This window comes from Mauremys reevesii, linkage group 11 (assembly GCF_016161935.1).
Source record: "Mauremys reevesii isolate NIE-2019 linkage group 11, ASM1616193v1, whole genome shotgun sequence".
In the NCBI taxonomy this organism is placed as follows: domain Eukaryota; kingdom Metazoa; phylum Chordata; order Testudines; family Geoemydidae; genus Mauremys; species Mauremys reevesii.
Genome location: NC_052633.1, coordinates 66,482,590 through 66,509,511, shown reverse-complemented (window position 1 = coordinate 66,509,511; position 26,922 = coordinate 66,482,590). Strand labels below are relative to the sequence as shown.

The 26,922-nt window shown below is 42.4% G+C and overlaps 1 protein-coding gene across 4 annotated transcripts in view; it reads right to left on the bottom strand.

Moving 5' to 3' along the window:
* The window catches only part of ADCY5 (adenylate cyclase 5), a 307,748-nt gene that overhangs the window by 125,120 nt on the left and 155,706 nt on the right, over positions 1 to 26,922 (bottom strand). For all 4 annotated transcript variants that reach the window (XM_039495153.1, XM_039495150.1, XM_039495149.1 and 1 more), the window contains exons 2-3: positions 10,923 to 11,072; positions 2,020 to 2,141 (exon numbers count right to left, since the gene is read on the bottom strand). In XM_039495153.1, the coding sequence (XP_039351087.1) occupies positions 2,020 to 2,102 (83 nt within the window). In that variant the 5' untranslated portion in view covers positions 2,103 to 2,141; positions 10,923 to 11,072. The remainder of the gene's footprint in view (positions 1 to 2,019; positions 2,142 to 10,922; positions 11,073 to 26,922) is intronic.

The window sequence follows — 26,922 nt, the reverse complement described above, 5'->3', positions numbered from 1 at the left end:
GTGGTTTTAATTTATAAGGGGGGATGTCACACTCAGAGGCTTGCTGTGTGAAAGGGGTCACCAATACAAAAGTTTGAGAACTGCTGCTCTAGTACAACTAGTCACATGCTATTCAAATATCAAGCCAACTTGCAGGTACTGACAAGAAGTCATTTTTCTTCTAGAGAAATTGTGACCACCATCCAATCACGCTGAAGTTACAAACTCTTCCCAAACAAATTGAATAGGAAAAATGATATACATAAAGAATGCAGTAGCTCATGTTGTTACAAGTACTGCGTTGATGTAATATACTTCCTCTGATTTAAAATCACTAAACCAGTTACCATAAAAATCTGCATTCATTTCAAAGCTGTATAATTTTACTTTTACATCATTAAAGGTTGTAGCCTTTCATAGCTGATTAAATATTTGTCTTACATCCTACCCATGCATGGATATCAGTTACCAGACCATTTGATATGTCCAAGTTACAATCAGAAACAGAGGCCTGATCTAAGACCATTAAATTCAATGGAAAGTCTCCCACTGATTTCACTGGGCTTTCCACATGAATGTTCCATTTGTTGCCATTTTCTAGTCACCTGTTATACTTTTTTATAGCTACAGACACATCAGCTTGTCATTGCTTTCAACTGCTTTGACAAGTCTGAATATGTTAAATGTGTTTTACTATCTCGAATCAAAGAATGGGACTGCAAGTTCTTTGGGGCAGGGACTATTAGTATTAGTACAGAACCTAGCGCAATAGCTAGGGGCTCCCAGGTGCCATGGTAACACAAATAGTAATAAATTACTAATCACAGAGGACAGTATATGAATTAGAGACACAGTAAACCTATTTTAATTTTATTTGTTGGTTACCAAATATCAAGTTATAAATTGCATTGGATACCAAACACAAATCAGGGTAGTAAAGCATGTCACACAAGTTGTTGGGAAAAACTGTCTCATTTGAGTAACATATATAATCTATCCTGTGGAGCATTGATGAGAGGGAAGGTTCCCTAGTTTATCTAGCGTTATGGCTGGAAGAAAGCTACCAAACCACTTCAGAGTCTGGCTCAACAAAGGCCAAAATAACCCCACACAGGTTGATAACTGCAGCAGAAATAAGTCACATCAAAATTAAATTATTCATCAACATCCCATGGGCATCAGATTTTGCTCCTTTAAAAATGGCAAGATAAATTAATATTTCTTCTCGTCCCCTCTCTGTTCTCCCAGACACATGAATCGATGCCAAGCGGCCCACTCTCTCTAGCCAGGCTGCTGCTGTATCTCCCAATGCTCACAAAAAGCCCAAACACATGATGTGATGAAGAACCCCAGCTTTCCTTGAAATCAGTGGGAGTGAGGGTGCTTAGAAACTTGCAAGACTGGGCTTCCTCTCAGCAATACAAACATTGTATTTGATTGTGCACTGCTTGCCATAGATTCAGTGCCTGCTTCTTGTGGGACCTTCTCTAAAGGGCCAGACCAGGGAGCTGTGGAACATGGGTGCGCAGTCTGTTAACGGAGTAGCTGCTAGGAGTTGGTTCTCACTGATTACAAAGCTTGTTGTTTAAGGCTAGTGATGAATATTCAAGTCATTTAAAGAGCAATTTGACTCTGCAGTTCTTTTTTCACCCAGGTGCTGGCAAGTCAGAAAGGAGTGCAATTTGGGGTAACTGGGATGGTTTCCTCGATAATTAAACAAGCAACCAAACAACATGTGACTTCCCAGCACCTTTCCAAAAAGTGTGAAGGATTCTAGGAAAAGTTCTTGGAAGAGGGATATAGTAGAAACTACTTCTTGAAAGGAAGATGTTGCAGATACAGAGGATGCTGCCATCCCATCCCACACACAAACTCACTGATGTTTGTTGGTGCTGCTTTTTAATTCAATTTTCTAGCTGTTATTTATTTTGGATTGTGTGTCCCTGCCACCTGGTACTTTAATTCTCTGTAACTAAGAGGTGGGGCTCAGTATGGCCCCCCACTTCCACTGCCAGCTGGGATTCAGTTAGCAGTTCTTACCTGACATTGTCGTGCTTCTGGATGTAGATCTTATGAAACATCATATCCTCCTGTTTGGCATTAATGTCGGCTTTCATCTCCATGGCAACGTGACGAGGAAGTACAGAGAGCAGGAGCCGCTCCTGTTGAGTCAGACAGATGAACCAATTAAAACACCTGCTTCCCAGTTAACAAACACACGTTGTTTCTTATCGGAGAGAAACGAAGCCATCAGTTCAGTGACTGCGGAGCAAAAGCAAGAGGAATGGTCTCCATAAATGCAGCCGCCAGTTCTGCCATCGAGGCACCGGGGGTCCTGTCCCACTCAGAAAAATATGAACACAATATCAAAGGGAAAATAAATTAACCTTCATGCCAGATCCACTGTATATGCTATCCACAGTGGCAGATTCTTCCAGATGAAAGAGCCACATGGAGGCAGCTGCCTCAGTGCCCAAGTCTGTATAGTACACAGGTTTGCATTCTAGCAGGGGGCTCCAAAGCAGCAGGGACTTCGTTATATAGACCAGCAGTCACTGCAAAGTACTGAGGGGCTCTTGAAAGAGCAGTATTACTAGCTGAACACATTCACAGGCAGCAAGAGTGACAAAGCCTCATGTAAAATGTAGACTTGGAAGTCTCATTATACAAACCATGCATCAGTACAGGGTTCTCCGTTGGCCATAAGGCTACAGGACTGATTTCCCAATTCCCCTGAAATCCATTTAAGAGTCCCATTTTATTTCACTAACCGGTAACAGGCAGAGCATAATCTAACTCTCAAAGGCAGCGTTCCTCACTACAAGCAATATGGCAGGGAAGGGTTGTACCAATATAACTGGCAGGAGAATTTGGCCCAATTGTACAACACATACTCCTGAGGGCATTCTGCACCAAAAAATAAAAAATTCGGCCCCCCAGAATTAAAAATTCTGCAAATGTTATTTGTCAAATCAATGTGGAGGCTCCAGCATGGCACTGGGGAGCACAGGCCACTGGCTGTCCAGAGGTGGGAGATCACTGTGCAGCTCCCCCCAGGGACACGGACTCAGCTGTGAGGCTGCACCCAACCCTGACACAGCACAAGAACCAGGAGATGGGGAGGGATAGCTCAGTGGTTTGAGCATTGCCCTGCTAAACCCAGGGTTATGAGTTCAATCCTTGAGGGGGCCACTTAGGGATCTGGGGCAAAAATCAGTACTTGGTCCTGCTAGTGAAGGCAGGAGGCTGGACTCGATGACCTTTGGGGGTCTCTTCCAGCTCTATGAGATAGGTATATCTTCATATATTACACACCCCAGGGTGCTACCCCTCCGTGCCAGGTGCACCGGGTGTGGGCAGGAAGAATCCAAGGGGGGGATCCAGGTGTGGGTTCGAGAGGTTTCTGTGGGGGGCAATCTGGGTGCAAGAGACTCAGTGGGGGATCAGGTGTGGGTGGGATCTGGATGCTCAGGAGCTTGTTGGAGGGGGTTCTGGGTGCAATGGTAATGGGATTCTTCAAGGTGGTTGGGGCTTGGTGGGGTCGTGCAGAGGGAGTGGGGTTCTAATTGCGGGGGGGGAGGAAGTGAGGTGGGAGGGTCTGGGTATGAGGGGATCTGGATGCAGGGGGGTTGGGCGGATGGGAGAGCAGCTCCCTGTACAGGGATCCCTCTCCCTGCATTTGAGGAGCAATGGGTGCAGGAAGCGAGGTGGGGAGTTTGCAGAGCTTCCAGCAGTCTGGGGAAAAATCTAGGGGTGGGTCTAACCCAGCCCTGGATGCCATGTAGGGGAAGAGGAAGTCCTGTCCTCCCCAGCCCAGCAGGGACTAGCAGCTAAGCCCAGTGCAGGGAGGAGCCACAGGTTGGGTCTTCCCCAGTCCCGCTTCCTGCACCACAGTTATTTACCTCTCTGCCAGCAGCCTTGGGCACCCAAAACATACTGCTGGGGAGGGTCACATGACCCCTCTTGTGGCTTCCCTTTGCTTGCCCATCAGAAAGTCATTTTTCTGCAGAGAAGCAAAGAAATCTGCAGGGCCATAAATTCTGCACATGCGCAGTGGCGCAGAATTCCCCCATGCGTAAACACACTATTAGCAGTAATTTTACTGTAGCACCTGAAAACCTCAATTAGGATTGGGGCCCAGCTGCATAAGGCACAGTAAACATACATGCATACAGTGACATTACCTTCATTACCTACCTTCCATCACCCACAATTCACATCTCTCTACCCTCATCCTGAATAGCTCAGTGGTTTGAGCATTGGCCTGCTAAACCCAGCGCTGTGAGTTCAATGCTTGAGGGGGCCATTTACAGATCTGGGGCAAAAATCTATCCAGGGATTGATCCTGCTTTGAGCAGGGGGTTGGACTAGATGACCTCCTGAGGTCCCTTCCAACTCTGATATTCTATGATTCTCTATGAACTAAGGTGCATCCTTGTTTATTGGTAATATTTTTGTGTTTTAAAGATTAAAATGGGCTCAGTGTAGCTTTCAAAAAATTTCTTTGTATGTTGTTCGCTATCTAGTTTTGTACCTTAAGAAAGTGAGCTATTGTGTCACATTACAACTGATGGGAGTGGGACAACTTTTCCTAAATATCAGAGAAAAGCCTATGTGACCTGGCCATCTATGTAGCCTGTGATCAGCCTAAATCTGGTAGTAATTTTTATGCAGAAGTTGCAGAATGTAAATCTGCATGTGTATGCATGGTGGTGTTTTGTGTGTGTTGTTAGAGTTAGACCCAGATACAATACGGTTTTGCCTGAATTCTTTATTTGCCTTTTGTTTTCTGATTTCACCTCAAAATTCTTTTAGTTTACGGAATTTTTTTCTACAAGAAAAAGGCAGATTAAAATATGGACATCTATTTTGTTGGTCCAACTCAAATGTAGTCTAATCTGCAGGCAAGCAGCAAGGTTTCTGGCAACACTGTAGAATCACAAAGATTTATACAGTCTGCCCGTCCATACCATCTCTTTTTCCTGCATGACAATTGCTACCACATAGCATGGAGGAAAGCAATTGTCTCCTTCACCAACCACACAATCATAATCTAATTTAAATGAAGGTCCATAACCTTATTCAATAGATCATTAATTCCTAACAACACAGAACTCCACGGATCAAACTGCAATCATGACTCAGAGGGGTCAATGCTCTTGTACTAATTGCTCACATCACCCTCTTTTCCATAGTTCATTCCATTATAAAACACAATTCTGGTTTGTAATTCATATTTTTGTCTTACTGTTGCCTATTTACTTGTATCCAAGTACAGCATAACTAACTCTGTAAGAACTGTAAGAGAGCAAACTTGTTGATATGTGCAATGCACTCACTAGAGAAATTTTTACAATCCAGAGCGTTGCACTGTATTTACTTGTCCTTTAATGTACATTGTCAGGGCTCGATTCCCATCTCCAGTCCCTTCATCTGTACCAACAATATGGAACAAAATTCATGAGGGATCACTATCAGGCACAGCTCAAAACTGTAGCAGCTGAGAGAAGGTACTGCGATGCTTGAAAATACATGATAAAAAGAGGTCTGCATCATCTGTGCCTGTGTGCTTGAATATCGAAAGAAGAAACTTTAGCTACTTGCACATCAATTATACTTGTGCTTCTGACACTAATGCATGTCATGAGCACAAAAGCACAATATATTTCATATATTTACTGGAATAACCAAGGCACATCGGTACACACACCGTTGCCTCTCAGATAATAATTGTAATGGACACTCTCAGATGTGCAGAAGCTGCTAATCCTACACATCTGTCAGATAACTCAGAGAGCCAAATAAAAACTCCTTAATAGAGCTGGGCAAATTTTTTTGACAAAAACTTTTTATTTTTTGGCCAAAAAAAGCAGTTTCTAGTTGATCAATACATTTTGTGAATTGGTGTTGAATTTGCCCGATTCACTTAAAAAACTGGAAGAAATTGAAGTGTTTTGTTCCAATATTTTCAAAACTCAATGTTTTAAATTTTTTTATTTGAAACTACTTTTCTTTTGTAAATTTTCTTCAATTTTATTTAAAAATGTAAAAAAAAACCAAAACCCCAAAAACTCAGTAACAAAATGAAATCATTTCACTCAACCTCATCCAGATTTTTTTCAACTTTTTGGTTCATCAACAAGTTGAAATTTTTTTATTATTTCCACATCAATGAGCAAATAAAAAAAAATCAGGTATTTGTAAAGCTCTACTCCTTAACCCAGGGACATCTTATAGGCTTGTGACGCTCTCCGTAGGTCCATAAGGGCAGAAAGATGATCTTGTGCTTACAGCACCACAATGGTGATCAGAAGGCTATGTTACTAGCACTGCCACAGACTTCCTAGGCAACTTTCAGAATGTTCTTTAATCTGTCTACTTTCCCCATCTGTGAAAGGAGAATACTAATATTTCCCTACATCACAGGGATTTTAGGCTCAATCTATTGATGCTTTTGAAGTATTTTGAGATCCTCAGGTGGAAAGCGCAAAGCATCATCATCAACCAGTGAACAGGTTACACTTACCCAGATATAGCTTGCCATCTCATACAAATACATGGAGCAGTAATAGCCTTCATTTAATAACTAATCTAAGCACAGTTCAATACAATTTACTGGTACCAGTTAGTCACCTTCATTTTATGTAACTGGTTAAGAACATTCACAATAAAACACAACACAACTAGTATCTGGCTTTAAATTTCATTGAGATCTCTAATGAAACACTGTCATCCTAACCGTAATATCATTCAGCATGTATTGGCCTGGCGAATAGTATTGCCTTGCTATACTTATGTTGGCAATAGTCAAACAGGAGGAGAGAAATAAGTACAAATTATATACATGTCCTTGATTTTTATACAACGATATACTAGATAAAGATACAGAATTACAGATAGGTCTCTCTCTTGCTCTCCAGCTAGCTATGTATAACTAGCTAACTTACCTATATTACTAGCTAATACTGTTAATTAGTAGTATGTTGCACTTTCCCATGATGACCTCAAAGCACTTACAAACAGTAATTATTTAAACCTGTGAACCTGCTTGTGAAATAGGTATTCATAAAATAATTATACCTGTTCAACAGATAGGGCGAGTGACTTGTTCATGGCCAAAAAATTAGTAATGCTGGGAGCAGATGCCTGTAGGCCTGACTTCAAGTCCTTTCCTCTAATCCTTAGAAAATACACACTTGTTGGAGGTTGTTTAGGGTGTGCAATTTCAGCTAAGAATTCTTTATTCCATTCCACTAATGTTAACCTCATGTACTATTCCTCGCTAGGTTATAGGGATAATCAAATCACTAGAAGGTGGGTGAGGTAATAACTTTTATTGGATCAACTTCAGCTGTTGAGAGAGACAAGCATTCCATCTTACACAGCGCTCTCTCCCATATAGCATGTGATAATACTGTCAGATTCTGACGGATGTACTGTTAGATGTATTGTTATAGCAGCTGTTGGCCTGGATGGATATTTTTTATCTATGCCTAGTCTGGAGACTGATTCATGTCTTGTCACCTGAAGACAAGATTACAGCAATGCATTTTACAGGGGATACACCTTAAACGAGCTGGGAAATCAGTACAGGATGAAGTAGCAAACTTACTGAACAAACTATCTTGCTGTGAGACCATACCACCAGCATTCTAGGACCTGCACTGGCTGCTGGTGGGTATCTGGGTGAAGCTTAAGCTGTGGTTTTTTGACCTATAAACCTCTAAACTCATGAAATGGGGTTTCTATTTTTGACCTACAAACTGGACTGCCTCTCCCGCCATGCATCATAACTACAGTCTGGGGAGACATTCCAGCTGGATTCCCCTCGGTTTAAAAGGGAGGGATCTGCTAACAGGGCGTTCTCCATGAGGGCCTCTTGACTATGCAAAGCCTGATCTAAAGTAGCCCAAACTTCAGGATATGCTGCAAAGCCCATCTGTTTGCCAGGGTTTTGTGGGAGGGAGAGGCTTGTTGACATCCGGCGTTTGTAGGTAAAACATTTTCCTAGTTTGGGGACTTGGCGGTAGGAGAGGCTTCTGGTTTTATCTTACTGTGACTGTATTTTTAGTTTGCGTAAAAGTCACTTAGTTATGGTTGCTAACTTTCTACTCGCACAAATCAAACACCCTTGCTCCACCCCCTGCTCTGCCCCTTCTCTGAGGCCCCTCCCCCCACTCACTCCATCCCCCCTTCCTCTGTCACTTGCTCTCCCCACACTCACTCATTTCCACCAGGCTGGGGCAGAGGGTTGGGATGCAGGAGGGGCTGGGCGCTCTAGCTGGGGTGTGGGCTCTGGGGTGGGGCCAGGGATGAGGGATTTGGGGTGCAGAAGGGGGCTCCAGGCTTGGACTGAGGGGTTTGAAGGGCGGGAGGGGGATCAGGGCTATGGCAGGGGATTGGGATGAGGGCTCCAACTGGGGGGGGGTGCGGGCTCTGGGGGGACTGGAAATGAGGGTTTTGAGGTGCAGGACGGTGCTCTGGGCTGCAGCCGAGGGGTTCGGAGGGTGTGTGGAAGTAGAGAAAGAACTGACAGGGATTTGAAGGGGATTTCAATGCAAACAGTCCCCTCTGTGAGCAAGAGTCAGGCTAGCTGTAATCCTAACAACGGGAGATTTGTAGAAGCAAGGATTGTGTGAGGCGAGTGGAAAAGAACTGTGAAAGAGGTTGTTTTGACCTTGTGTTAAGATAAAAATGGAATGCTGAGTATAGCAGAAATTGTTGAGAGAAATAAGATAGAGAGAAGGAATAGGTATAAACAATATGCAGCTGTTGCTCATTATTGTCTGTAAAAAAGGTATAAATGTTGGCTCTAATTGTTTATCTTTAGCGAGACCTGCCTAGGTGGGGGAAACCCTGTGTCCTAGTGCACTCTCTCCCTTCACGCAATTGCTAGAGAATAAAGTATCTGACTTGCTGCACCCAACCAGAGAGTGAGAACTCTGTTTTTTCTCTGACCGGTGGGAGGGGGATCAGGGCTGGGACTCGGGGTTGGAGCATGGGAGGGGATCAGGGATGCAGGCTCTGGGTGGCATTTACCTCAGGCAGGTCCTGGAAGCAGCAGCATGTCCCCCCCTCCAGCTTCTATGCAGAGGCACAGCCAGGCAGCTCTGTGCACTGACCCGTCTGCAGGCACCACCCCTGCAGCTCCCATTGGCCACAATTCCTGGCCAATGGGAGCTGCGGAGCCAGCGCTTGGGGTGGGCACAGCGTGTGGAGCCCCCTGGCTGCCCCTATGTGTAGGAGCCAGAAGGGGGAACATGCTGTTGCTTCCTGGAGCTGCGCGAAGCCATGGCAGGCAGGAAGCCTGCCTTAGCCCTGCTGTGCCACCAATCAGACTTTTAGTGACCTGGTCACGGTGCTGACCGGAGCCGCCAGGATCCTTTTTCGACCAGGCATACCAGTCGAAAACCAGACTACTGGCAACCCTACACTTAGTACATGAAATAGATGCTCTTTATGTACCAGATGTCAAATTAAATAAAATATGCTTAGGTATACATACATACTTCATTTCATGGTGCCCGTGTTGGCCAAAAGTAGCCCAGAATAACACTGTCCATGGCCAGATCTACAGATGCAGGAGCGCTAAAGCAGAGTAGTATAGAGAAAATTGAGTTGCCCTTATGACTCACAGAAATGCACAGCCATTTCAACTGATTCATTCCCCTCCTATCTGAACTCACAATCAAAACTGTAAGGTACTTCTCAAGGGAAGCCACAGAAAAACTCATTTTATGAGTTATTTAAAACTGGACTGGACTGGAAAATTTACTGCAGGGCATGGTCTCACATTATCAAGGGAATGGACAAGCTGACCTAAAAAGTTTTTTCATCTCTAATTATTATGATGTAAGAGACTCATTGTAGCAAAACCAAAGAATGTATTAGCAAACAGATATTCCCACAGCCCTTGAGAGCAAGACTGTGTGCTGATAGCAATTAGGCCTTTTTCTAACAAACAAAAGTACACAGGACACTAGGTGAGGACATTAAAAATGGTTAAAAACTAAAATGTAAGTTAGCAGAAGCCTGTAGTGTTGTGTTCAAAGCCACACACACAATGTGAAGTGAGGATGCTCTAGAGCAGGGGTAGGCAACCTATGGCACACGCGCCGAACGCGGCACATGAGCTGATTTTTAGTGGCACTCACACTGCCTGGGTCCTGGCCAATGATCCGGGGGGCTCTGCATTTTAATTTAATTTTAAATGAAGCTTCTTAAACATTTTAAAAACATAATTTACATTACATACAACCATAGTTTAATTATATATTATAGACTTATAGCAAGAGACCTTCTAAAAACATTAAAATGTATTACTGGCACGCGAAATCTTAAATTAGAATGACTAAATGAAGACTCGGCACAGCACTTCTGAAAGGCTGCTGACCCCTGCTCTAGAGACAGATAGAAGAATGCCTTTGGAGGCACGGGGGCAGCACCCTCTATGGGAAACTACTTAATTTCTGCCACAATTGGCCTCCAGCTGCTAATGTGTGCAGAAGAGCAAAACAACAGCCCTACCATTACCAAATGCTATTTGCTGTGCTGACAAATCATCATGCTGTGCACTTATGACAGGGTGAAGTATACGCCCTGTTCAGAGGGCCAGCACAAGGCCCATATGCCACTTGTGCTCAAGATAGGCTTAGATGAGACTTAAATGGTGCCTAAGACCGTGCAAACCCTCTTCTTAGTGTGAATTTCATACAGGGAGCACAGGCAGCAGGATTTTGTTGGCACCCCTGAACAGGTCTATAAGGGTAGCTCAGTGCAAAGTTTCCTCTGAGCTCTCTTCTCCACCTTCCCAAATCCTGCCCTGCCATCTGCGATGCATTTTCACACAGGGTCATTCTGTACCTGGCCCTAAATTAACAATTTTCAGACTAATTCCAAATCAGCAGTTCCATTCTCAAATTTCTTGACACTCTCCTTCTTACCTGTTGCTGGTTCTCCCTTTGAGAATGTAGCCTGGCCTGAATGCACTCCCTGGTCTCTTGGAATGCTTGTCTTTGAGACACCTCTGCTGGGTAATGGGTACACACTCCTACAATGTTTGTGCAGGAGAAGATGAGAACATTGGAGACCAGCTGCAACAAAAAAGAGAAACATATGATTACGATTTGGAAACCTACCATGAACAATAGACAGAATACTTAAAAGCTCAGCATGTTATATGACTCATTCCACAATCCAACACATGACTGAGTCTAGTATTCTTCATTTCAGTGCATTTTACTGTGCCGTTCTTTGAAGTATAAACTTTTACACATGCCCTCAGAAGTGTATTTCTTCACATTAATGTAAATTGTTTTCTCTAATTCTGTTAGCAATCAAGTGTCTTAAAACTACTATGGCAGAAACTTATAAAGAGGTTTTAATGTGACTATGTTTGGCTAGCTCAGAATTATGTAGAAGAATCTGAAGGAAGATTTCAATTATTACTGTTTTAAAACACCTGCATGTACGGCATGAAAATACTTTGAAAGATACATTAGCTTTCATATTCCAGATAGTGTTCTCTTATTGCAAGGAAATAACTTTAGATTTCAATTGACTTTAAAAACTGGGATTTTTTTTTTTATCACCCAGTCTCAGCTCTTTAAAATGAGTTGAATGATAATGATTTTCAGATCACATCTTTATGTGGTCAATAATATGTTATATACATATATGAATGTGCAAATAGGTAGGAAGAGCTACATTGCTCCGTTGTTTCCACAGAGACTATATTTCCCAGTAAAATAATTACATCTCTCTGATTGGTAATTAGAGCTGGTTAGAAAACAAAATAACTAAACGTTTTCAAAAAAGAATTTGCATTGAATTTTTTCATTTTAAGAGAAATTTTCAAATCAGTTCTACCGGTAACATGCAAACAAGCATTCTGCCCAGAGGTGACCTTGTGCTTCTGTACCATCGGCCGCTTGGGAGCTAGCCAGAATATACTGTATTTTCCTATAGAGACAGACTTGTGTGAATACAGCTCCTATTTCCAGGGGAACAGAATATCAGACCTGTAACAGTCTCATAGATATGAATATTGGAAGTATTTTTTCTGAATGGTTTTCTGTCATACAACAACAATTCAAAATTTCCCACTCTACTCCCTGCAGATACAGAGCCAGATTCTGACATGCAACGTGGACAGGGGTAAATCAAACCAAGAAGGCAGCAGTGGGAGCTCGGAACTCAGGCTGGCTACTCAAGCAGTGGCAAAATCTAACTTTAACAAGATGCTGCTATCATGCTATAGAAGACAGTATTACGCGTTGCATGTTTATGCACATACACACACTCTCTGTCCCAGGAACAGTCTCTACTCCCAACTCCCATCAGGATTATTCTGACACTAGGGATAAATCCATGTATTGGAGACAGCAGACAATTGCTGTATAATAGCCCTGCCCCCATTCTGAGGAACTGGGAACAGAACCCTGGTCCTTCAGCTTCAAAAACCTACCACAGATTCAGCTAAGGGGGAACGCTTTGGAGTGGTAGGTCCTTATCCTCTTTGCGGACCAGCCATTACATGAGAATATCATCCACTCACACACACAAAGTGAGTATATTCCATACCTAGTGTTGCAGTCAGAATTAGGGCACATATTAATGCTAGCTTTGCAGTGCATGAATGCATTTTTAGGTGGTGGTTACACCACTTTCCTTGCATTCAGGATTTGATTCACAGCAAAGAACAAAAATCTAAAGATCTTTAATTTCCCCCCAGCTTCCGCTAAAACAATTCTGTAATTAATGAGGACAAGAATGATATTACATCAACACAGTAAAAAAATACAAATCACTGAGACTTAGTTTTTCCAGGTCTTTGGAGGGCCAGGAAAAAATAGTTGTGTGTCTTTAATATCTTATAACATTAGAAAATCTAGCATGTATACAAATCAAGCAGATCTAATTTGAGCAAAAGTAAAGGTAACAAAATTTTGTGGAAAAATGTGTTTTGTTACAGTCCTAATTCTAGAAGGATATTTGGTAGAAATACTTGTTTATAGACATTGAGGAAAACATTGGCTTTTTTAGAATTATTCCCCCCCGAAAACATAAGAACACTGATGCTCATCATCATAGAAAAGGAAAATCAATAAGGAAATGAAAGTAAGGGCTTCCCTAGGAATTACAGAAAGTTCTGCATGTTGGTTCATAGATGGGTTGATTGTGATGGACAGCCTGTGAATCTAGTATGGTTATTACAAACAAGCTCAATGAGTTAACACTAAATAGCACTGTTTGCGTCATCAGATTAAACTGACTCCAGAATTCTCTGTACTGAAACTACTTAGTTACATTAAACAGAACATTTATCAGTATGCATAAAATATAGTCCAAAACATACATGCACACCATATTTTACATAAATATATAATACATGATTGTTCCACTTTATAATATTGCATTGTAATTTTAAAATACAAATAAGTTTGGGCTTAATTATGTTTGTAGTTGCCACAGCACAAATGTAAAGTAAATTTCCTGAGGACAATGGACTTGCTCTGAATTTAAACATGTGTAAGTGAGAATACACTCAGAGCTCGTCTATACAGATTTCAGAGTAGCAGCTGTGTTAGTCTGTACCTGCAAAAAGAACAGGAGTACTTGTGGCACCTTAGAGATTAACAAATTTATTTCAGCATAAGCTTTCGTGGGCTATAGCTCCTGGGTGTCTCTGTATAGACAAATTTATTTGAGCATAAGCTATAGCCCATGAAAGCTTATGCTCAAATAAATTTGTCTATACAGACACACCCAGGAAAGTTAAGACAAATCAACTAAAGCTATGAAGTTAACGCACTGTGAAAGCGCATTAAATCTCTGTGTGGAAGCTCTCATTCAGAAGTGAGGTGACTTTAGTTTGCTGTAGCTTAATCCTTCAAAGGGATAAATAGATTCATTTTAAAAATCCTCAGAGTCCTCATGTAGACAAGCCTTCTCTAGGCAGTTTAGACATTGTGCAGTGAATACAACAGGGGTCCACTCATTGGACAGTGGGAAGACCTCACTCCTGCAATGAGCTTTACTGCAGGCCCATCTCTGTGCCAATACAAAGCCACATTGAAGTCAGAGGGGATCCACAGATGCAGATATCATTGCAACGCGGGTGACTTAAATAGCTCAGCTGCCTCATTCATGGTACACCATCCAGGTGTGCATGGAGACAGATGATATCCATGGGTTCAAATAACATTATCAGATCAACATTATCAAAATAGATATGGTACTGAAAGTAGTAACGTGATTTTCAGAGATCTCATTAACTTCATTTCAGACTTGGGTGACCAGATAGAAAGTGTGAAAAATCGGGACAGGAGGTGGGGGGTAATAGGCACCTATATAAGAAAAAGCCCCAAATATGGGGACTGTCCCTATAAAATCGGGACATCTGGTCACCCTATTTCAGACAAACCCATGGGACTGCAGAGACTGATTTACAAAAGAGGCTCAGAAAAATCACACTCCACAGGACTGAGATAAGTTACCTGCAATGAACATTCACCAGCAATGGATGTAAGCCGGTATTTAGTCTCCGAAATGAAAGCTGATTTAGACTGTAATATTACATGGCTTGAACAAAAAGAGAAATCTACAATACAATATTGAGAGTATCAAGCCTCTGCAAAGATTTAAAGCTCAGCTCTTGCTACTCAAAGCAACATTCGGCATTTTGCTTTGGAAATATTTCTCTTGGGCCTCCCAGTTCATCTGATGTTCCTAAAATAATGTGGGGGATGGTGTGGGAGAGGACAAGGGGACGGTGTGTGGTGAAGAATACTTTACTTAGTATTTGATTAAAATCACTTTGTTCACAGGTGTTTTAAAAATAAATTAAGCCAAAATTAAAGATTTTCTGTCTCATTAATTTTTCCATAGTCCTCTGTCTTCTTAATGCAAATGAATTTATATCCTGTTTGCCAAATGGTCCTACTGTACTTGCTTATCAGTTTCCTTGCAGTTTTGCTATGGTAACCAGCTTCAGTCCCACGAGGAAGGAGATGATGTAGATATTAAAACTGGTTCCCTCAGCTCCATGGCCCGAAAACAGAAAACACATTATTGGCAGCTATTTCAGGCAATTTATGTTTGTAAAAATGTTCTTAAGAGGCACTGGGAAAATGTAGATTTCTATTTTGGGGTTGGATTCTCTCCCCCCTGCCTATTAAAACATTAGACCATGAGGTCTACCCATAGCCCTCTGATTTTGGTGAAGGCTGTTTCACTTAGGTATCTTAGATAGGTACAAATAATAAATATTTGGCTCCCATTACCAGAGTGCTTGGGCACCTGATAATTAATGTATTTATTCTCACATTACCACTGTGAGGTAGAGAAGTGCTACCATTCCCATTTTACTCAGGCATGGAGAGATCCAGGGTAAGAGTTTAAAAGTATTTCAACACTTAAAGATGCAGACAGGCACCGAGAGGGATTTTCAACAGTGCCTAGGCACTTAACTCCCATCAAAATTGATTCATTTTTCACTGCTTGGAAAATAAAAATACACTAGGCAGTTTCTAGTCACTTTCGTTTAGGTTCTCATACACTAGCCAAACGCTGTATTGTTTGTACTGAAAATAATGCAGAAAATTATGTTTGAAATACTGTTTCCTTGGGAATTTAAGAAAAATACATTGATGGCAATTTTTCTTTTAGATGTTTTGAAAGCTCGTTAACGCAAAATAAAAATTGGAAGAGAAATTTAAAACAATGCCATCTCTTTAAAAACAGAGAAATGTAGGGCTGGAAGAGACAGAGAGAGGTCATCTAGTCCAGCCCCTGGCACTGAGGCAGAACCAAGTATACCTACCTATACCATCCCTGAGAGGTGTCTGTCCAACCTGTTCTTTAAATCTCCAATTCTAGGGATTCCACAACCTCCCTTCTGGGAAGCCTATTCCAGTACTTAACGATCCTTACATCTATCTAACCTAAATCTCCCTTGCTGCAGATTAAGCCAATTATTTCTTGTCCTATCTTCACTGGATTTAGAAAAGAATTGACTGCCAGCCTCATGTCCCCCCTCAGTCTTCTTTTCTCAGACTAAACAGGCCCAGTTTTTTAACCTTTCCTCATAGGTCAGGTTTTCTACAGCTTTTATTATTTTTGTTGTTCTCCTCTGGACTCTCTCCAATTTGTGCACATCTTTCTTAAAGTGTGGTGCCTAAAGCTGGACATACTACTCCCGCTGAAGTCTCCCCAGTGCCAAGGAGAGTGGGACAATTACAACTACAAGCTGCGATATATGACACTCCTATTAATATACCCAGGAAGAATATTCACCTTTTTCACAACTGCTTCACTGTGTTGGCTCATGTTGAATTTGTAATCCCCTACAACCCCGATCTTTTTCTGCAGTACTACAGTCTAGTTAGTTATTCTCCATTTTACATTTGATTTTTCTTTCCTACGAGCAACATTTTGCACTTTATTGAATTTCATTTAATTGATTTCAGTTCAATCCTCCAATTTTATCAAGGTCATTTTGAATTCTAACCCTGTCCTCTGAAGTGTTTGCAACCTCTCCCATGTTGGCTTCATCTGCAGATTTTATAAGCATAAGCATATAAGCACTCCAAGCCATTAATGAAAATATTGACTAGTCCCAGACACAGGACAGACCTTTGCAGGTCCCCATTAGATATGAAATCCCAGTTGGACAGTAAACTATAGATAAAATGTCACAAAACTGATGGCTAGGGTGCGACATGTAAAGATCAAGTCGTAATCTGTTGTTTCAGTGATTCAGGGGATAGCCTAGTGAAACCATCACAAACAAAATAAAATATCAGCGTGAATCAGTATGTTGTTTTTAACCTTCTGCGTTTGTATCCAATTATTCAAATGCCAGGATGCTAGTTAATATATGATAAAGCGATGGCAATATGTTTAAAAGAGTCACTGTCAGGATAATTTATGTTAATTCCTCACCTGTCTTACTGCTAACAATGAAGGCTGTTAAAATGGAAAGATTCATCTTTTAAAAAGCTTTTATTTACTTTTGACCCACTGTCAAGGGCTCAGCTGAGCCCAGCACCCCCCATAGTGGGTTCACAAGTTTACAGAAAACAAATTAATGCTGAACTCAAAATAGCTACCTGGGTGTTAAAGCCCATAACATAAACAACAGTCTTTCACAGAGGTCCAAGGCATATACTGTCAAGGTCAGGCCCTGACCGGAACAGGTTATTTGGATTTGGGCAGATCCTTCCTTCCCTCTCCTGGCTTCACTCAGAACTGGCCCTTAGTAGAAGCAGCGAGTCTTTTTCAATCTGGCCTGTTGGGCCCTGATTGGCCTCTGCATCCTCCGAGCACTTCTAGGTGCTGGAGGACCAACTCTTGCTGGTTCTGCCGGCAGCCAGTTGTGGGAGGCTAATTCTAGAGAATAACTGGAAATCTGAACTCACGGTGCTCCCCACTCAAGCAGGACATCTTTTCAGGGCAGGGTGTGCCAAGGCAGGAGAGCCGCCAGCAGGGGGAAGCAAATGCCTGGTACACCCCATCACACCCATTCTTTACCCTTTCTTGTCATTCTGCTTCAAAAGTACAATTAGACTGGTCAGTTACCTTCTTACCTTTAAAAAAATATTTTTTCCATTGAAATCAAAACAAAATCATTAAAATATTTATTATTCAGATGATATTAGATTTTGTAAAATCCTATTTAAAAATTCTAAATTTTGGGCTTATGCTGAATAAAAGTTATTCATCACTGGCACAATTTGAAACAAGGAGAAGGCAAACACATCACGCAGGGAAATCTAAAAAGCCACGCAAAGCACAATCTACTGCCAACAGAGAATTACACATCCTTTCTTTTTGGAGTTCAGCACAGCTCTAGATATGCTTCCCAGCTCTCATAATTCTCTTATTCACTGGGAATCTATTGTCAAATTAATTATCATTATAACGGCATGTCTAAAAGGAGGCACGACAAGTGAGTTTCTAGAATGCATCTTATGGGGCCTGTATGGTGAGTCAACAAGATCTAATTATTTTACTAAAATGTGCACACATTATGAGTAGCCGGGGCCGCATTTAGGGGCAGGTAACCCAGGCGACCCACTAGGGGGCTGGACTTGGGGGGCTGTTTTTGTTGTTAGCAACAAAAGAGAAAATAGAATGTTTGAAATAAAATATTTCAGGTATTCCGTATGTGGTTTCCAGCCAATGGGAGCTACAGAACTGATGCTCGGGGCGGGGGCAGCATGCGAAGCCCCCGTGACTGCCCCTGTGCCTAGGAGCCAGAGGGACATGCTGGCCAGTTCCTGGGAGCCGTGCAGAGCAGGGTAAGGAGCCTGCCAGCCCCGACTTTTAACGGCCCAGTCAATGGTGCTGACCAGAGCCACCTGGGTCCCTTTTTGACCAGGTGAAGAGGGAAATTATTTTTTTTTAATTTGCTTATATATAGTATGAATAAACACAGATTTACAGATCCTAGCATGCAAATTTATCGTCTGATATGACAGGGATAAATCATGCATGCAAATCATGCATCAAAGTTGTGAAATGGGCCATAAATGCAATAAAAAATAAGGTATTCAAAAGTTTAACAAATTGCGGGGGGGGGGGGGACAAAGACATCCTTGCTGGGGGTGCCATTTGGTCTAGGGGTGTAGCTTTACTCATGAACGTCCCCCCTCTTTTTCTAATATTTTTAAAAGAAAAAAACATATAAACTTTGTAATGTCTATCTAGAATACAATCAAGGTACAGTGTGTGACCAGCAACAGATGCTCTGTTTATCCAAGCTATTTCTATAATACGGTATCTAAGTACTGATAGTTAGACACATTCCAAATGCCTGGCTGCCAAGAATCAAAAGCACAAATATTATGTGAAGCATTTTTTTTAAAGGTCTTCATTAGAAATTAAATTGAAGACTGGTTCTAGCTTTTAAAACATTCTATTAAGCAGCAATTAACTCTGGGCTGCCTCTTTCCATACTACCTAATAAAGAGCTGGAACAGTTACATAGCCAGAGGTGCCACCAAGATTAAAAGAAAAAGAAACCATTAGCAACTAGCAAGATCAATTTCTGTAGTTTTTCTGCACATGCTGTCTTTAGTCCCAGAGATCAACAATCCAGTACAGCCATACTCTAGCACAGGGCTAATATGGTCAAAACCTGTAGATCAGAATTAGGATGGCAATGAGACAGTTATAGTCATATGAACCTCTCTTGGCCATTTGGATGGTGTTTGGGCAGTGAAAGACATAATAAAAATAAATATTAGTGCAAAATCGAATGCACAGAAGAAAATAATGAGGTTTTTGTTTTTGTTTTAAAAAGGCAACCTCTACTTTTATTTTTAAACGAGCCAGTTGCATCGTTGTGTTCTGAATGCCTGAAATAGCAAAAAAGGGGAATCCAGCACAAAAGAGTTTCTGAACCAATTTTTTGAACATGCTTCTGGAGTAGCAGTCAGCTGGGTCCCTTTCCGCTCTGCGGCCTTGGTGCACCACACTGGGACAACACAGCTTTCACCGAACCCCACCAGAGCACAGAAACAGACTACGACCATGCTCTTGCAAGACTTATGCCGCTGCGTATGTCTAACTTAATAAACATGAGTAGTCCCACTGAACTGATGTGTGTAAAGTTAACCCACCTTTCCAGGATCAAGATAAAATACCAGGTTTTACCTGATGGTGCCCTTATACAGTTTACCAAAAAAAACATGATATGAAAACAAAAAGTTTTCTTTTGCAAGTTGTTTGTGCTCTGCTTTAATCTCTCTCACTAGACTCTATTCTTAGGGCAGTTTCTTCCTGAGAACCAGGTGGTGGTTTTTGAGCTCAGTTCCAAAAGAGGGGCTTACCTGCATGCTGTTTGTGACAACCTCTGTTCAAGAACTGGTGTATACAGTGTAAATAAAACAAGTTAACATTAAGAAAATACCAACACTCCCTGTCACTGATTTCTCCTCTGATGGAAAACTGACCTGCAAGGCCCTGATATAGATTTACTGTTCAGCAGAAGGATGACAATATATTCTATCCTCACAGTGATAATAATTTTGCAAAAATGCACCACAGAAATTCATCCTTCTTTAGATATGATAATACAAGCAATTCTGTAGTTAAAAATAGTTGCTGCTGAAGTAAGAGATAGACACACTATGAAATAAATTACAAATTTGCCTCAAAGCAATAATTTACTCTGGAAACTTGGATGTTTACAAACAATTGCCTCAGATGAGGTCACAAAAATCTTTGCACAAACAGCTTTATAATATTTAGTATTCCACACAAATCTCATGTTCTGTAGATTTTCTAGTTTACTGCTTGTTGCAATTATGAACCCTGTGTATACTTTCTTTCTATCCAAGAGACAGATGTTCTTCTCCCACTGATATTTTCACTGACTCATACACAGCAGAGAAACATGAAACATCTTAGTCATGATCCACTTCTCTAAGAAATAAATGGTGGGTATCTTTTTGAAAAGAATAAGAGATTACATATACAGATGCAGCTTCAGTAAACTTCTAGCTTAGAAGGAATTTTTCCTACATGCTATTGGTCACAAGTTTTCCTTTCCCAGTTATTTTTGTGTTAAGTTTTCTTCTGGGATTTGAATTAGACCATATTTTCTCTAGCCACCAAGTGATTAAGGGGCAGTGAGGGAGAGGGGCAGAACCTACTGTCCTGCCAAAATGTTTTGCTAAATACCAAGTAGAAAAGGTATTTATATAGCTACATTTTCCTGCTCTTTTATGCTCTTGGCTAAGGCAATTCTGTACAGCAAAAGAGTCTATTAGGGAAGGGGATGCTGCCTTGGGAAAGAGTTAAAAAAACTGGCGAGCGAGGATCACTGGCTCCCATTATCTGCTCTACCACTGAACCGCTACAGAAGCCACGTTTTGTGCAGCTTCATGCATGACATCTCTCAGCTGCCACTGATGTCAATGCAGGGTCCAACACTGATCAGTCAGACAAGTGGGGCAAACCAAGAGGCAGCTAGAGGAGAGCCATGTGGCAATCATACAGGAGAGGGATAGCTGTGCAGAAAGAAAGCCTGGGGTAGAGGCTACTGGAGAGATCCTGGTGTGGCTGTGGCATCTGGAGTGAGATCTGGGAGCAATATGGGGAAGGGCTTGTGGGGAGGGGGCTTGTTCAAGGTTGAGTGAGAGAGCTTCCCCCATTCTGTCCCTGTCCCCCTGCAGTTCAACCCCAGTCCCATGGTTCAACCTGTCTCCTCCATCAGCCCTTGCTTCCATCTTGTCTCTCCTATGCCTCACTGGACTCCCACCTCCTGTGCCAGCAAGACACCGAGCCAGCCAGCACCTTTGCCTGGCAGTGGGGAGAGGAGAGCATGGTCAGAGTCTTAAACCTGTCTGCCTTCAAGTGAAGGACTGTGGCAGGGAAGAGTCAACACAGGGGAAAGCATGCTTGGCGTGAGCAGAGAGGCACAGGCACAGGCGACATGCCCATTGCATTTAGCAGGTTTGACTGTGTAAGACCTTGGGCAGGTCATTGATTCTGGGCCTACTGGGAGCTGAGCTTCCTCCACTTTCACTGAAAAGTACTGATCTCCTGTTATACAGAGGAGCAGACGAGTCCAAGAGTGGAGTTACCAAACCATGGTCTTTCTACATTACAAAACTTTTTGGGTAAGTCTCTAGATATCAGGCTAGCCTTGTCTTTGTAGGGGAAAGGGTTGATGGTGGGGAGAGATGCACTTAGCGGAGAGGAAAGTGATCAGGAACAGTTAGCATGGATTCACCAAGGGCAAGTCATGCCTGACTAAGCTTATTGCTTTCTATGATGAGATAACTGGCTCTGTGGATGAGGGGAAAGTGGTGGACATGTTATTCCTTGACTTTAGCAAAGCTTTTGATATGGTCTTCCACAGTATTCTTTCCATCAAATTAAAGAAGTATGGGCTGGATGAATGGACGGTAAGGTGAATAGAAAGCTGGCTAGATCGTCAGGCTCAACGGGTAGTGATCCATGTCTAGTTGGCAGCCGGTATCAAGCGGAGTGCCCCAAGGGTCAGTCCTGGGGCCGGTTTTGTTCAGTATCCTCATTAATGATCTGGAGGATGGCGTGGACTGCACCCTCAGCAAGTTTGCAGATTACACTAAACTGGGAGGAGGGTAGATACACTGCAGGGTAGGGATAGGATACAGTGGGACTAGACAGATTAGAGGACTGGGCCAAAAGAAATCTGATGAGGTTCAACAAGGATGAGTGCAGAGTCCTGCACTTAGGACAGAAGAATCCCATGCACTGCTACAGACTAGGGTCCGAATGGCTAGGAAGCAGTTCTGCAGAAAAGGACTAGTGGTTACAGTGGACAAGAAGCTGGATATGAGTCGACAGTGTGCCCTTGTTGCCAAGGAGGCTAACAGCATTTGGGTCTGTATAAGTAGGGGCACTGCCAGCAGATCAAGGGATGTGATCATTCCCCTCTATTCAACATTGGTGAGGCCTCATCTGGAGTACTGTGTCCAGTTTTAGGCCCCACACGACAAGAAGGATCTAGAAAAATTGAAAAAAGAGTCCAGCAGAGGGCAACAAAAATGATTAGGAGGCTGGAGCACATGACTTGTGAGGAGAGGCTGAGAGAACTGGGATTGTTTAGTCTGCAGAAGAGAAGAATGAGAGGGGGATTTGATAGCTGCTTTCAACTACCTGAAAGGGGTTCCAAAGAGGATGGATCTAGACTGTTCTCAGTGGTACCAGATGACAAAACAAGGAGTAATGGTTTCAAGTTGCAGTGTTGGAGGTTTAGGTTGCATATTAGGAAAAACTTTTTCACTAGGAGGGTGGTGAAGCACTGGAATGGGTTACCTAGGCAGGTGGTGGAATCTCCTTCCTTAGAGGTCTTTAAGGTCAGGCTTGACAAAGCCGTGGCTGGGATGATTTAGTTGGGGATTGGTCCTGCTTAGAGTAGGGGGTTGGACTAGATGACCTCCTGAGGTCCCTTCCAGCCCTGATTTTCTATGATTCTATGACATTCCTGTTTCTCTATATCTGAAATAGCGATAGGGTAAAATGCCACAGCTGTCGCACACGTGTAAGCATTCCCAAATACAGAATATCCAATTCAAGCTCCATGTTTCAGACAAACCTCACCCTGCTGGACAATTACACATACTCAAACCCAGGAGAAGATGCAGAGAGTAAAACCACTTGAATGATAATTTAATCAAAGCTGGGCTAAGGCACCTTTACATCTCCCAAAGTTCTCCCAGCTCTACTGTCAGAGACTTGTCAACCATATCAAACTATTGCGGGGGGGGGGATGGGATTGACCAAAAACTAGTTTGAAGTTGGGAGTCTTCCACCTGTTTCCCACCACTTCTAAGTTGTGCTGGGGTTGGGGCAGCAGAGGAGGGTGCATGCTTGGATTTTCCTCCAGCCCCTATTATAATTCTGCCACCAAAGGGAGGGTTGGGGCAGTTTTCCCGACTCTGATGTCATCCCCTCCATCTTTGAATACTTGCCCCCAAGGCTCACAAGTTTGCTTGTGAGAGTTTTAGGGACTTGGGTTCCCCCCCTCCCCGCTTTGAATGGAGCAGACTGTATTGTGTGGTGCAGTGGCTCTCAACCTTTCCAGATAACTGTAGCCCTTTCAGGACTCTGATTTGTCTTGCGTACCCCAAGTTTTACCTCACTTAAAAACTATTTGCTTACAAAATCAGACATAAAAACACAAAAAGGTGTCACCGCACACAGATACTGAAAATTTGCTTACTTTCTAATTTTTACCATATCATTATTAAATAAATCATTTGGAATACAAATATTGTACTTATATTTCAGTGTATAGTATATAGAGCAGTATAAACAAGTCATTGTCTGTAACATACTAAAATGTGTACTGACTTCACTAGTGCTTTTTACATAGGCTGTTGTAAAACTAGGCAAATACCTAGTTGATGTACCCCCTTGAAGATCTCTGTATATCCCTGGTTGAGAACCACTGGGGTGGTGGATATTTTCAAATGATGTCTTGGGGCGGGAGACCTTCCCAGGCTGCACTATTAGCAATTGACTCCTCCCTATCCTCAAATCAATCTACACAAGTTGAAACGTGTACTATACTGACAATATACTCTACACTTTCCAGAACAGAGCACCTAAACATTTCCAGCAAATCACTTAATAGAAGTTTTTTTTGCCAAATTGTGTGACTTTTCTCACTGGTTATGAGACAGCACTTTTGTTTTAAAAGGAAAAATAAATTTAATTTTATTCCACGGTCCTTCACTATTCCTGTCTATCAACAAACAGTCATGGCCCATACAGTTCATCACATGCTTCAGGGAATATTTATGGGATCCCTATGTTAAAATATTGGCAGTGCACCACTGCTTATTTCCCTTTCATTTAAACCCAGGCTTCACCACCAGGTAATTGTTAAAAATGTATCTAGTTACAGGAAAGTACTATTAATCTGGAAGGGAAGAACATTCCTCAAAAGCTCAGAAGGCACAAGTGAATGCCCCAAATATGGTTTGTGTGTTGCAAAACTCATTTTCCCCCGCCCCCAAGTATTAAAAAATTGGTGGGAATTGTAAAATTGGGGAATGGTTTGACAGAAAGGGAAATTCAGGATTTTTAAATTAAGACCACTGTTCCTTTGTCTTTTGTTGCCTTTTAAGTTAAGGTGAGGGCACCTAGAGTATACAGATAGATTTATAGAAATGCTAAAAAGGATGCCTAACAAGTACAATCATACAAAGACCTACATTAAAAGAACATTATTTGACTTTTTCAACCTAAGCACTTAAAAGTGAGACAAAGCCAGATTTATGGTTGTTCAGAGAACCTTAATTCTGTTTCCCTTTCCATCCTCTCTGAGCATTGAATGAAAAAAGTTCCTGTGGGTAAAAATATGTGATTAATTAAAGACTGCATTGTAATGCATATGCGCAAGTGAGCCAAATTAAGATTGCTCAGACAACTGTAAAACTGGCATTTCCTAACTTTTCAGTATTTGTCTATGCAAACGAAATACTATTCTTTTAATGCAGTTTTTGTATGTAATTTCCCACTATTCTTTAATTTTTAAAGAAAAAAGTAAAACACAAATTCTATTATGTGCAACTAACAGCCTGGACCATTTTATGCACGATCTTCAGCACTTCAGGAGAGAACATAAGAATGTCCATACTGGGTCAGACCAAAGGTCCGTCTAGCCCAGTATCCTGTCTTCTGGCAGTGGCCAATGCCAGGTGCCCCAGAGGGAATGAACAGAACAGGTGATCGTCAAGTGATCCATCCCCTGTTGCCCATTCCCAGCTTCTGACAAACAGAGGCTAAGGACACCATCCCTGCCCATCCTGGCTAATAGCCATTGATGGACCTATCCTCCATGAAGAGACTGTCACTGCTTGAGGTACAGGACTAGCTACTGTAGGTGACAGCAGAAGGATGCAACCCAAATGGGGGATAAGCTGCTGGTGCCATGTGCTGTGTTCAGAGGGGGCTGATCGAGGAGTTCAGCTCAACTCTCCCCACCCTGCATCAGGAGTTGAGGGAGCTCCAGCCCCCTGTGTTACCCCTACCTACCCAGCTCTCTTGCCCACCTCTCTCAGCCACTACAGCTACTCTCACACTTCCCAGGTGCTCCAGAGCAGTGTTCTGTTTTGGATTCAGAGGTAGCCTATGCCAAACTCTTTAAACCATCCATAAGTGAGTTTGGCAGAATGCCAAAATTCTGTTATGGAAGGGAAATGGTGATTAGTTGTTTATACCTCAGCTCCTATCTACATACAATTTATGTACCATTGTGTTTACAAACAGCTATACTTAAAGAGGTTCATCATTCCTACTATGGACATTGTTACACTAGAATGAATGTATTTATAACAGTTTATAATAATGTTCATGCTAGGAAGATGTACCTCTAAATATATTGGTTTCTAAACAGATAGTTATAGTCATGGGCTGCGGGTGGAGCTCCCCTTTGGGGAGGCTAGCCCTGGATCCACCCCTTCCACCCAGACCCCCCCATCCACAGCTGGAGCCCCAAGACTCCCTGCTTCCCCCCTCCATGGCCGAAGGCCTGAAACTTCCCCCTGCCCAGAGGAGCCCTGAGCGCACACACACCTCCGCAGCCAGATCTCTGAGACCCCCCTGCCCAGAGAAGCCTTGAGCGCCCCCAACCCAGCAGTTGGAGGAGCCCCGAGACTCCCATAGACACACACCCGGAGGATCCCCAAGCACCTCCCGTGCTGGAGCCCTGAGCACTCCCCTCCATGGCTGGAGCCCCTGAAACACACACACACCCATGTCCGGAGCAGCCCCAAGCGCCCTCCCCATGACCGGGCCCCGAGCCCCCATCTGCCCAGAGGAGCACTGAGTCATCCCCCACCTGCCCATAGGAACACCGAGTCATCCCTCAACCTGCCCGGAGGAGTCCTGGGCCAGCTGCAGCCACTCCGTGCCTCCCCTCCCCAGACCCCAAGCCATCCATGGAAAGGCTGCTTTCAAACACTAGTCTCCTCCTCCGGAAGAAGCTTCTGATATTCCCCATGAAGGTTACGGGGCAGTTGAGGAGATGGTATTTGCTGTTCAGCTTCCCGGGTTCATCAGTAATCTCTCTGGAATCCATTTATTGATATGATAAACCAGTTTTGACAGCAGGTTCAAGGAGAATATTTTCTTCATTTCAGTTTATTCAACTAATTCAGTTCAATGAGTAGTTAACTCAGAGTTAAGAAACAAACTGCAAGCTGAAAAAGCAAGAAAGGTTGTTTTCCTCTTTCAATCTAAGAATAAAAGCTAGATATTAGAAAGGATGAGATCTACTAGTTCTAAAATCTTGAAGCACATGGTGACCAGAAAAAATCAGTTCAGTTCACAAACTACAGATAATATTACCTTTGTTTAATAAATCAGTTAGTTTTAAATGCCAAACATGTTTGGATGAGGAAAACGTTTATGTATCCAGAAATTTAAGGTAGTTTATTT